The sequence below is a fragment of the Acinonyx jubatus genome, chromosome D4, assembly GCF_027475565.1.
Source record: "Acinonyx jubatus isolate Ajub_Pintada_27869175 chromosome D4, VMU_Ajub_asm_v1.0, whole genome shotgun sequence".
Lineage (NCBI taxonomy): Eukaryota > Metazoa > Chordata > Mammalia > Carnivora > Felidae > Acinonyx > Acinonyx jubatus.
The window spans coordinates 68583677-68597257 of NC_069391.1; the positions used below are offsets into that span (position 1 = coordinate 68583677).

Genomic DNA, 13581 nt, shown 5'->3' on the forward strand with positions numbered 1-13581 from the left:
GTTTGGTTATTAGGACCAACAAATAGGGACCTATTCAGTTAGAGCTGGCTCATATCAGCTGATGAGAACTCACTGAAAAAGTTTTAGGAACTTTGTGAGCAAGTTGACCTCAAGGTGGTAGCTTGAGATGGGCCATTTTGCAAATATTTACATCAAGGAAACTGCCAAATGCTATAAATCAAAGCTTGTTTTCTGGAGAGTTGGTCATTAAACATTTACCAGCATGTCACTGCTATCTCCCCCACTTCTACTTCCCATCCAACTAGGCTCTAGGTTTTCTGAGGACAGAGACCGCGTCTTCTTTATCTTGTATTCTCAACATATTATTTGGACATTAGTCATGCACAATTAACGTTTATAGAATAAATGAAATATGCTCTTGTAATTTTTCTCTAGACTGACCATTTAATTAAAAAAAATTATTTAGAAGAAAATACCTCAAGTAGGCATGTAGACGCTGTGGTTCCAATGAGATCCTTTCCTGTGGTTCAGATCAGATCCTATGCCTGTTTTTCTAAGTGGCTTTAGAACACAGCCACTTATTCATGTGTGTATTGTCTATGGCTGCTTTGTGCTACAGGGCAGAGGCAGAGAATGTATGCCCTGCAAAGCCTAACATACTTACTATCTAGTCTTCCCTGAAAATGTACTGATCCCTATTCATACCCCCACTGCCAACGGTTCTTTCAAAGGTAAGATTACCTCTAAAAAGTGGCATAATAATTATACTGTATATTCTTAGAAATAAATTATTTTACTTCATAAATTGTGCACATACACCATTTTTTAGAAATTAGACATAGATAATTACAGAGCAAGTTCATAAGTGCAGGGTCAGAGATAGTGATTGGCTGTCCAATGGAACTTTCTACCTTGAGGAGTAGTGATTACCTCACATCTAGACGTATGCAAGCAGTCACCCTTCAGCAGTGGGTGTCCTTCAGCAGAGAGCCTTGAGTAACCTCCTCACCTTATTGAAAAATGCTGCCAGAAATTTAGCTGATGTCAAATGTCGTCTATATTGCAATTTATCCTTTCAGAACTTCTCTTACGCCCACATTCCAAAGGGGTTCTGCTAAAAGGTAGTCTTCACGTGACTGTTTATCCCCGGAAGAGTTGCATTGTTTAAAAACAGAAATGCAGAATGTCTTTGTATAGTTGAGTCACAGAGGGCTGTCAGGGTTTCCATTTGCGCAGTACTGATGAATAAAGTTAACGTCCTGGGTTCCATATTCCTTACAAGTCATCTTTAAAGACACATGATGACGTCATTTCAAAATCAGAATTCTCCCGGTAAAAATAATAAACATATTTCTTAATTGTACCCATACCATGCTGAAAACAATTTCCCAACTGCTTTTACTGACAACCAGAGTCGGAACTGCAGCAGTTAACTTAATCTAATTTGATAGACTATAAATTGAACATCTCGGCTACATTAAACTGCCCCAGTTGGATGGGCAGTCCGGGGGCACCATCCTGTTTCTGTCCCGTATCTTTTGAGGGCTGGTGTTTACAGAGAATTTGGGGCGCTCGCGCAGGGCTGTCAGGAGAGGCCACTGTCAACAGAGGTGGCCTGATCGCCAGACCAAACCGGGCTGACCCGAGGGCGGGACGCCCTGGCGGTGGGGCAATGACTCCGCAGGATTGCGCAGGGTGGCTACGGCTTCTACTCCATTTTCCCTTTCGTTATGAAGAGGATCATTCTTCCATTAACTCAGCTTCCAACTCCCGCGCACGGGGCAGTAAGATCAAGCATTTTAAATCCTACAAGTAGGCAAATGGAAAGATGTGAAGTGACAGCGCACCTCGCCTGCATTTTCACTCCCCACCCGTCGAGGTACCGGCAGCGCGCACTGGTGAGGCGAGCGTGACGCCGCGGGGAGGGGCTGGGCCTGGCCACCGCGGGGTATGAAGGGGGCGGGGGACACGACCTGGACCACCAGCGCGCAGGCGCACCCGCGGCTGCAGCGCCCAGTGGTCGAGCCCCCTTTCTAGTAATTTCGCTAGTCGTGAGGTCATCACAGCGCGCCGTTACAGTGCTTCCCAGAACCCCCTACCTAATTTTTTTGGCGAAGGGAATGAAATGAAAGAACTGACTTCTCCCACCCCGCTTTGCTTTTAGTCCTCCATTCTGGCTGCGCCCACCATCTGAGCAATGGAGCGGGAGAGGGAAAGTAAAGCAGCCGGAGCTGGAAGCAGGGCCGGCCGGGCATGACTCGGCGACGCCGCCAGCTGAGTTACCCGGCGTGCCCCGCGCGGCGCCGGCCGAGGGACGTGGGGGGAGGGGCGGGGAGGAGGAAGAGCGGCGGCGGCTGCGGATGTCGCTGCGACCGAGCGGCGTCTGAACACACGGCGGCTGCCGAGCGCCCGACCCGGGCCTGCGCCGGAGCCCACACCGAGCTCCGCGGCCCCTCGCCTGCCAGGGCGGCCCTGCACCCGTTGTCACTGAGGCGGCGTGCCCAGCATTCTCCACTGCCCGGGCCGGCCGGCTCTGCCGTCTGCTGGCTCCCCCTCGCTCGCCCGCTCCCTCCTGCGCGCCTGAGTCACCGCCGCCGCCGCCATGGCCGAGAGTGGTGAAAGCGGCGGCCCTCCGAGCTCCCAGGACAGCGCCGCCGCGGCCGAAGGTGCCGGCGCCCCCGCGGCCGCTGCCTCCGCGGAGCCCAAGATTATGAAAGTCACCGTGAAGACCCCGAAGGAGAAGGAGGAGTTCGCCGTGCCCGAGAATAGCTCCGTCCAGCAGGTGAGGGCCGCCCTGGCCTCGGGCCCGGGTGGGGGTGGCGGCAGGACCTCCGCCCGCGGCGGGAGGAGATGGTTTCGGAAGGGCCTGGGAGGGGATCGTCCCCCCGAGGTGCGCTCGGCCCCTCTCGCGGGTGTCTTCCCGAATTAGATCACACCCAAGTGTCTGGGTGTGCTTCTTGGGACACCGCAGAGGCTTGTGGCGGGGCCCCTCGGCCTGTTTGTGGGACGCGCCGACGCCGCTTCCCTCCGCGCCCTCCTGCTCCAGCGTCCGCCGACCACCAGCCTCCTCCCCCAGCTCCCCGCCCCCCGCCGCCTCCCTCCGGCTCCTCACAAAGGAAAGGGACCACCGCCGGGCTCCGGGCGGGGTGGAGGCTGGGCTAGGGCGAGGGTTCGCTCTAGCCTCCTCTGCGGTTTTGTCTCATGAATTAAAAAAAAAAAAAGGGGGGGGAGGGGGTGGAGTGCTCATTGTTTTACCTGCCTGCGGGTTTAGGCAGATTTTGGGGTGGGGAGCACGTGTACCTTTAGTTTTGCGTTTTGATTGCTGCAATTGCTACCTTTCAATCTTCAAGAAAAAAATTAACCGTGACGTAGAAATCGCTTTCAGTCTCACATCTTAATAGTACTAGGTTTGAGGAGAAAGGTGGATGACTTTCATTGATGACTTGCTGTTTTCTTTTTAGTATATTTATCTATCATCCTTTAGGTGCTAGTCGTTGGGAAGGTTTTTGTTTGCTTTTAGAGGGATGATAGCCACGTTTTGCAGATACTAGCAGTTACAATCGAATAAAAGAACAAAATTGGAGTTAGTAGAGAATATCACCAAATAATTTACTACGAAAATCTGTTCAGGTATACAAACTTTGCTGTTTAATTAAGAATCTTGAAGAATTCCAACAAATTTGTTTTAGCTTTTTGTTGAATATACATCTCAGAATATTTCCCATAATTGTCGAATGGATCCCTGATCATCCCAGATAATGTGAACAGGTTCTGAGGAACCAGTTCCTGAAATGTACCTATAAGTCCCCTCCCCTACCCCCCAGTGAACGATTGGGATATTGGTTTATATAGTTCTGAAAGGTGGTGTGTTTTGTAAAGCAGTAAATAGACTGTGTCATCAAGTGAGAAACTTTTATCACCTACTCTGAATCACCATTTTTTTTTTTGTATTCTATAAAAATTTCCCTTAACATTTTTGTATTTTCCAACATACAGGAAAGTTGAAAGAATTGTACAGTGAACATTCCTGATGTTCGTCACCTGCAGTTGACATTTTGCTGTATTTGCTCTATCACACAACTAATCATTTAATAGTCACTTTTATTTTTTGGATGCATTTCAGAGTAAGTTGCAAATATCATTAAATGCTTTTCACACATACATACACCTGTGTCATTCAAAGCTGTAGAACTTTATAATTCTCAAGATGTAGAACTTTATAATTGACTAGAAATTTTCTTCTTGCTCTTTGCCAGTCCCTTCAGTCACTCCCCTCCATCCACCACTGTTTTGATTTTTTTTGCCATTAGTTTTCCCTGTTCTGCAACTTCACAGAAGATTTTTTCAGTCAGCATAATGTTTTGAGATTAATTCTTGTGTGTGCTTTCAATTTCTTTTTATTGCTTTGTTTTCCACTGTATGAATACATCATAATTTCTGCAGTCTCTTGTTGAGGACTACCTGGGTTGCTTGTGGTTGGTTGCTGTGAACACCCATGTACAATTTTTGTTGTTGTTGGACAGATGTGTTTTCTCTTGTAAAGTACTTAGAAGTGCAATGACTGGGTGATAGGATAGTTGTAGCTTTAGATTGATAAGCAGCCATGTTTTTAAAAAGAGCTTCTATCAACTTACAGTTCCACCAGAGGTGCTTGGGAGTTCCTGTTGCTCCACACCTCTGCCAGCATTTGATAGTGTCAGTCTTTTTCATTTTAGCTTTTCTAGTGTGTGTGTAGCCATATTATCTTTTGAAGCCCTGGGGTCTTCTTTCTAGGATTCCTAGTTCAGGTTTCTACCTTCCTACCTGCTTTCAGCATTTTATTGTATAAGCTAAGAAAAAAATCAGTATTTTATAAATAGAAAAATCATTTAAGTCTTTTGATGATGTTCTGTCTGTAGGATTGTTTTTACATCTTGTGATGGTGAAGTTAGAATTTTAAATTCTGTGGATATTTTATTTATTAAAAAAAATTTTTTTTTAATGTTTATTTATTTTGAAGGACAGAGAGACAGAGCCGTGAGCAGGGGAGGGGCAGAGAGAGAGGGAGACAGAGAATCTGAAGTGGGCTCCAGGCTCAGCTGTCAGCACAGAGCCTGACGTGTGGCTTGAACTCACAAGCTGTGAGATCATGATCTGAACCCAAGTCGGATGCTTAACCTACCGAGCCACCCAGGTGCTCCAAATTGTGTGGAAATTTTAATTTTTCTATTCTGTCACCAAAGTAAAATTTTGATAAAATGAAAGCTTTTCCAAAGCAACTTATTCTGATGGCAGTGGAATTTTTATTCTGAAAAATGCTTTATATTGAAGCAGAAAACATGATAAAAAATACGTGACACTGCATCAAGAACCTGAAGACAAGTTGAACTGTCTTGTGGGGTCTAACTATATGTGTTAAGGAAAACACAAGAAAATATGTGAGTATAAGAAAAGCAGTTTTCAGATGATTTGCAAAATTCTACTTGAAGCACAATAAAGTATGTCATTTTGTACCTTAAATTTTTCTTAGAGGGTTTAATAGATTTAAACTATATGTTACAGATTAAAATTTGTCATTAAAATATATTTGATGATACTAAGATTCCATGTTCAGTAAAAAATTGGGAAATATTTCAAACTGAAAAATTTAATCTTAGAGATAAAGATAAAATTCTAAAAGGAGAGCATTGAAGGCATAGGTTTTCTGTCAGGCAAATTCCATATTCTACAATTTGGAATCTTTTTCAGTAAGTGTTTTTGTGTAATGTAAATTCTGTTAGTTCATTATGCTGAAATGGTATTTATATGAATGTTCTAATAATTGGATAAAACTAAGCTTTCTGGGTCAGTTGTAAAATATGTTGTCAGGTAATAACTAATTTTCCCGTTTTGCTCTCAGGTTCTGTTTGAGTGTGTATAACCAACAGGCAGAAACAGGATACCTTAATACAGTTGGTATTTAATATTACTTGTTTGGGGTTGATAACAACACTTTTTTAAAATTAAAGGGACATTTACTTTTCAGCGAGCAGTCAATTGAGTAATGTTTAAATTTCTAACTAAAGGTAGTTAGAATGTGAACTTACCTGTGTGTTTCAAGGTGGTTTTGTTAATAGGGGTTTACATAAGTAGATAAAAAAAATAGTTTAAGTGTGTGGTGGCACAAAGTCCCTGTGTATGAGATTATTATTCTATTAATTATTCGTTTTCTGCTATCGGAAATAGTTTGAGGACCTCCAAATGTCAACAAGTGAGATGAAGTCCAGAATGGGGGTCGGGGGTGCACGCATGTGTGTGTGTGTCAATGAGTCATTAAAATTAGTGCAGAGAATGGACAGGAGCTTCCAGGGAACATCTAACTAGCTTGTTCTGGGATTCTGTAAGCTCTCTAGGTTATAGTGTAAGATGGTGAAATATAGTTACCTGAAATATTCAGGCAGCCTATATTCAAGTTTTAGAAAACATTTTCAGGGCACCCGGGTGGCTCAGTGGTTAAGCGTCTGACTCTTGATTTTGGCTCAGGTTGTGATTTCACGGTTCATGAGATCGAGCTCCACATTGGGCTCTGCACTGACAGCGCAGGGCCTGCTTGGAATTCTCTCTCTTCCTGTCTCTGACCTTACCCTGCTCACGTGCGGCTGCATGCGTGCTCTCTCTCTCTCAAAATAAAGTTAATTTTTTTCATCACTTGAAACTTTTAGAAAACTATCAGTGTAACATAAATATTGTATTGCATATAATTGAGCCTTATCTTGCTAAGGGAAATTGCAGTGTATCAGGGTCATTATTATAAACATTGAACATTATACTTTATGATGGGTCCAGAACTGTGCTGTCCACTTTGGTACTACCAGCCCATCTGGCTGTTGAATGCTTAAAATATGGTTGAACTGATTTGGAATGTGCTGGAAGTGTTAAAATACAGCAGATTTTGAAAACCTGTGCCTGGCTTCTATCACTTAATATAATGTTTTCAAGGTTCCTTCATGTTAAAGCATTTATTAGTTCTCCCTTTTTATTGCTGAATAATATTCCACTGTGTGGGCATATATCACATTTTATTTCTCCATTCATCAGTTAATGAACATTTGGGTTGTTCTTCTTTTTGACTATTCTAAATAATGCTCTGTGAATAACTCAGAAGGTTTTGTGTGGACATGTGTTTTTGTTGAGTGTGTACCTATGAGTGGAACTGCTGGGTCATGTTGTAGGTCTATGTTTAACTTTTTGAGGAACTGCCAAACTATTTTCCAAAGTGGCCGTACCATTTTATATTTCCACCAGCTATGCATGAGGATTCCATTCCCTGTAACATTTGTTATTGTCTGTCTTTGATTATCACCATCCTAGTTGGCTGTGAAGTGGTATCTCATCGTGATTATTTGGCTTCCTATTGCGCAAACAGCAGTTCTCAGTGTGGTCTGGGGGGGGTCCCCAATACCCTTCTAAGAGGACCATGAGATCAAAACTGTTTTCATAAGATTTCTGTTATTTGTATTTCTCACTCTAATTCTCTCAAAAATCAACAACACTTTTTCAGAAGCTGTAAGATGTGGGATATTGCAACAGATGTGAAAATCCAGTTGTCTTCTGTTATGAGACTAAAGTAATCTGCAAAAATTTAAAACTATGCTACTCTTCACACTGGGGAAATATAGTTACTTTTTATAAGAATGTTATTTATATTGACATGTAATGAATTTATTATTTTTAAATGAATATTTAAAGATGCCTCAGTTTTAATTTTTAATATAGCAAACATCAGTAGATATAACCTGCATAAACAAAAACTCAGGTTTCAAATTTACAAAGTGGTATATCCTAAACCAAAAATCGTTATAAGGAGAGCATCTAATAGATTAAATAGGTACTTACAACATTGAGGATTGACTCCACTAAGTTGTCATTTCCTCTTGCCTAGAAACTTACAGTGCTTGTTGGTGAGTCTCCCCACTTCTCTGGCTGCTCCCTCCCAGACATTCATTCACTCCTACAGCAGTCTCTGAAAAAAACATTAATCAGATCATGTTACCCTCTACTTGAAACTAATAGCTCCCCATTGATCTTAGACTTTCATAACATGGCCTTGAGGCCCTATGTGCTCTCCTGCTAGGAGAGCACACCCCTGATCTTATACTCTTCATTGACCCAGAGTTGGTAGGAAATGGTCAGGTGGGGATTTTTCTCTTCCACAGCTGTCAGCAACATCTGAGTTCTACCTACCTCTCCATTCTGATGTGTTCTTTCCTCCTTGGTAGCTTGACTCTTGTCATACCGACTTTTTAGTTCCTTGACCGTGTTGTTACATTTTTTTCCCTGCCTCAGGACTTTGCAGTTTGTTCTTGCTACCTGGAATGCCTCCTACTCTGCCTCTTCCCACTCATCCCTTAATTTCCATGCAAAGATCACTTTCTCAGAGAAGTATCCTTGATTGTCTAGACTAGATTGGTATTCCCTGTTGTATTTTTTTCGCAGCACTCTTTTTTGATCGTAATTCATCAAAATTTAGTATTTATGTGATTATTTGATTAATGCTTGTTTCTAAAACTAAAACTAAAGACAATGTGTGATTGTTCATCATTGTTATCAAAGCCTAGCACATAGTTTGGGCTCAGTAAATATTTGTTTACAAATGAATCTAGACCGATTATGCACATCAATAGGTATTTAATAATAGCTGCCAGTTATTGAGCCTTTATTGGGTGCAGTATATACATAACCTCATGGCTTCCTGCCCTTCTCACAGCTTTGTCTTAAACTGCTCTTCTCTTAGGTTACCACTTTCCAAGCACAACTCTTGAGTGCTTCAGAATGTTCCACTTGTTTCTGGTTGCTGGAACGTAATTCTTCTACAATAGCTTTTCTCAGCTGATCATCTCCATATGAACCACAGAACACAGAATGACTGTCGTGTGATTATCCATTTTTCTCAAAGATTGTTCACAAGTAATAAAATTTTAAATGCATAGGAAAGAAGTTAGTACAGTCAGTGGTGTGCTGGTAAATGTTTGTCAACCACTTCTTCAGGAAAGTCAGCACTGAATTGTAGTGTTTGCTGATTATCACGGTGTAAATACTCTTACCCTGTCAGAAATTAAGCTACCAATATTAAAACTGGCTCTCAAAATTCCTGAAAACTTAGCAGTCTGAGCTGGTAGGAGCTATTGATTATAGTGGATAGATAACCTTAAGTTATATGGATACCTGCCTTAAGGTGTCTATATGGTGCTTTAAGGTATCTCTATATATAATTGGAGGCGCAACTATACTGGTCCTTCATGTCCATTTACTTATGTTATTATTTATGATTGCTTTCAGAGTGACCACATAATCCACAGAACTGAAAATATTTATTCTCTAGCCCTCTACAGAAAGTTTGCTGACGTCTGCCTTAAGGCATTAGGGCTTACTATTCTAGATCTTGTCATGTTAGTGCTCAAAACCTTTCTCACTAGAAAATTTTACCATGGCTTAAGTATAGTGTTGTTCAGTAGAAATTTAATGTAAGCCTCATGTAACTTAAATTTTTTCATAGTCACTTAAAAGAATAGTGAAAATTTTTTTTATTGTGGTTAAAATACACTTAACCATTTTTTAAATAGGTTTTCTTAACGTTCATTTTTGAGGGAGGAAGGGAGAGAGAGAGAGCGCACACCCCTATGTGTGGGGGAGGGGCAGAGAGAAGAATGAGACACTGAATGGGAAGCAGGCTCCAGGCTCTGAGCTGTCTCAGAGCCCAACGTGGGGCTCAAACTCATGAGCCATGAGATCATGACCTGAGGTGAAGTTGGATGCTCAACTGACTGAGCCACCCAGGCACCCCTTAAATACACTCAACCATTTTTAAGCGTGTAATTCAGTGACATTTTTGTACAACCATTACCACCATCCGTCTACAGAATTCTTTTCATCTTGCAAAACTGTACCTTATTAATTAAACAATAACTTTATATTATTCAACAATAACTACCCATTCCCCTCCCACCAGCCCCTGGCAACAAGCATCGTACTTTCTGTCTCTGAATTTGACTACTCTAGGTATCTCATAAAAGTGGAATCATAAGTATTTGTCCTTTTAAGACTTATTTCACTTTGTATAAAGTCCTCAAGTTTCATCACTGTTGTAGCAGATGTTAGAATTTCCTTCCTTTTTAAGGCTGAATAACACTGTATTGTATGTACTTGCCACATTTTGTGTATCCATTCATCGGTTGATGGACACTTGGCATTGGTCTACCTTTTGGGTATTGTAATTTTAATAATATGTTTTGTTTAATCCAGCATATCCTAAATATCATTTCAACATGTAAATAGACTTTAAAAATGAGATATTTTACCTTTTTTTCATACTAAGTCTTCAAAATTTGGTGTGTATTTTATACTTACAGCACATCTCAATTTGGACTAGCCACATGTGGCTACAGACTTCTGAATCACATAGCACAGCTAATAGAGTCTTCATGTTTTGCTCCCTGCTAATCTCTTCTCTATTATTCACTGCATTTCAGCCATCTGTATGTCTTTCTTACCCCAAATATCACTCACTAGCTCTTTGCCTCTCTGGGCCTTTAACAATGCTGCTAATGATAGTAACATAATATTCTAGGCTTATCAAGGTGTAATACAGTACCTTTTTTTTTTTTTTAAGTTTCACAACTTTATTTATTTTTTAAATGTTGATTTATTTATTTTGAGAGAGAGTACAGGTGCCTGTGCACACCCGAGCAGGGGAGGGACAGAAAGACGGGGTCCCAATCAGGCTGTGAAGTGTCAGTTTGGAGCCTGATATGGGACTTCATATCACGAACTGTGAGATTGTGACCTGAGCTGAAATCAAAAGTCAGGCTCTTAACCCACTGAGCCACGCAGGAGCCCCAAGTTTCACAACTTTATGATGAAAGTATTATTTACCCCCTCCCCCTTTTTTTTAAATGAAGAAACAGACTCAGGTTGATGTGATCAAATTCATTTACCTATTAAATAGTGGAGCCTAGATTCAAACCCAGTGACTAACTTTGGAGCTCACACCTAACCACTACTCCAGGCTGCCTTGACTTTTCTCTGGCTGGATTTAGAGCCTTAAAGTTTATTTATTTATATTTTAAAAAGGTTTTATTTAAATTCCAGTTAGTTATTACACAGTTTAGCTAACATATTATTAGTTTCAGGTGTACAATACAATGATTAAAATTTATTTAAATGTTTATCAGAGTTTGATTGGATTTACCAGTTTATCAGAGTTTGATTGGACTTACCAATCAAACTTACCAATTATTTGTGATACCATTTTGTGATTATATGGACTTTATCCTCCCTACCCCATACTGAATTTGCAGGGGTAGGGGCTGTCTTGCTTACCTCCTAATCCCATGGTGCTTGGCACATACTGAGTAATACTGGTATTTATTGAGTGAGCAAATAGTGTTTTAAAGATTTATTTGCAATATTTTGTACTTATTTGAGGATATTTTTAACTGTGATTTGCTTACAAAAACGTGATGTTTATTTTTAGTGTAATTAAATGTCTAATGGCATTATTTCAGTTTTTTCTGTGAGAACAGCTTCCACTATTTAAAAATATTTTTCATTAAATTCGGATTGGAATTTTTTTAGGGACTAAAGTTGATATCATCTGTAAATCTGTTTGATGCAAAAAGTTTTGGGTTAGCATACAGAACGTTCCATTCATTATAGGTATCATAATGTGTATATGTGTGTTCCTTTGATTTGCAGAATATTTTCATTACCCCAGAAGATCTGAACTCTGTTTTTTCCAGGTAGATTTTGCTATTATGAGCTAGTTTGATGTCTTCTAGATATGACAACATAGACTGCTTGGTTTACTTACTTACTGGTTAAGCACCTGCTATAGATTCTAGACCAGGGTGTAATGGATTTGATAAAAAATTTCATAGCTTTTAAACTCTTGGAGATTCTGCCTAGAAAAGTATTTATCTGTGTACTCATATAATATTCTATTTATTCTTGTTAGGCAGATGGATCGTTACCCACACTTTACTGTCTTCATTTGTTTGTTGTCTTTCCATATTGGCATATGTGGAACTAACTTATTCCACTATTTATTTATTATTCATAAAAGTTTTGTTAGTATTTTGAGAAAGGGGGAAATGTATATTGGCATATTAATGTAAGTATATTGAAATGTGGTCTGCAGTTTGGAGAGAACATGGACTCTGGAATTGGAGAGATCTTTGAGCAAGGTGCTTTTACCTTTGAGCCTCATTGGCAACTTTTTTTTTTTTTTATTTAACTTTATTTTTTTATTTTTTAAAATTTACATCCAAATTAGTTAGTATATAGCGAAGCAATGATTTCAGTAGATTCCTTAATGCCCCTTACCCATTTAGCCTATCCCGCCTCCCACAACCCATCCAGTAACCCTCAGTTTGTTCTCCATATTTATGAGTCTCTTTTGTTCTGTCCCTCTCCCTGTTTTTATATTATTTTTGTTACCCTTCTCTTATGCTCATCTGTTTTGTCTCTTAAAGTCCTCATATGAGTGAAGTCATATGATTTTTGTCTTTCTCTGACTGACTAATTTCACTTAGCATAATACCCTCCAGTTCCATCCACATCATTGGCAACATTTTTAACATGTGATATAATACTTGCTTCACTAGATTGTTTGGAGGGTTTCATGAGATAATATGTATAAAGTACTTGGCTCAGAGTTACATGCTCTACTTGTATTGGTTTCATTCCTCCTTCACCCTTTTGTTAGCTAGTGAATGGAGTCTTAATTTTTTACAGTAGAAGGAAGCTTTAATAGTATCCTAGCATGTGAATAGTCGAACATTTAGTTTGCTATTCTTTGTCAGATTTAAATCATAGAAACTCTTAAAAATATTTTGTGTATTTTATGTAAAAATATTTTATGTGTATTTTATGGATAATGTATCATATTTATGGCTGAGTGTTCAATTTTATAAGAAGGTGCCCTTTTCCTATGTAGTTGTGTCTCTCGTTATTTCTCATACTTGACATCTTTGTGTAAGATTTATGCAATGTTTTTTAATGAGAATACTAACAAGGTTACTCAGACAGACATCAGGTATTTGGAGAGATAACTGGATGAGCTATTACATAAGATGATTTATTGAATATGGAGTTTTTTCAAGAGATCTTAGCAATATTGAATGAGGAACTGATTGAAAGACTTGGTGACTTAGAAAACAAATAGCAAATGTTTGAATGCAGTATATTATTAGATAACTAGAAAATTCTTGCTGAATGCTATTAATATGTGATTCTGCAAGAAATACAATTAATATGTATGTTTTAGTATTCAGAGTTTCTTTGTAAAGGTTGCAAAGTGTTTCTACTTGCCCCCCCCACCCCGTAAAAGGCAAGGTTCGATTGTGGGATATTTGTAAAGGATGATAGTTTTTCTTTTAGCCAACTTAAAATCAGATTAACTTAATTTTAAATGGTTATAATTCAGTTTATACTCACATAATTGGGTTAGAATGTAGAGTGCGTGTGAGTACTCTGCCCCCAGGCATTTTACATATATCTCTTAATTCTCCCATCAACCCTGCAGAATAAATATTACCTCCATTTTACTGATAAGGAAACCTCAGGTCAGAGTGTCCTCAAGGTAACAACTTGTAAGTGGCAAAA

At 39.9% G+C, this 13581-nt stretch overlaps 1 protein-coding gene across 3 annotated transcripts in view; it reads left to right on the top strand.

Annotated features, from left to right (window-relative positions):
* The first annotated feature begins 2034 nt into the window (after positions 1-2034).
* UBQLN1 (ubiquilin 1) overlaps positions 2035-13581 on the top strand; it is a 44845-nt gene continuing 33298 nt past the window's right edge. For 2 of the 3 annotated variants that reach the window (XM_027048200.2, XM_027048201.2), the window contains exon 1: positions 2035-2743. In XM_027048200.2, coding sequence (XP_026904001.1) covers positions 2564-2743 — 180 coding nt within the window. In that variant the 5' untranslated portion in view covers positions 2035-2563. Of the gene's footprint in view, positions 2744-4058; positions 4086-13581 lie in introns of those variants that run through there. The other variant, XM_053205215.1, reaches the window with a different exon arrangement.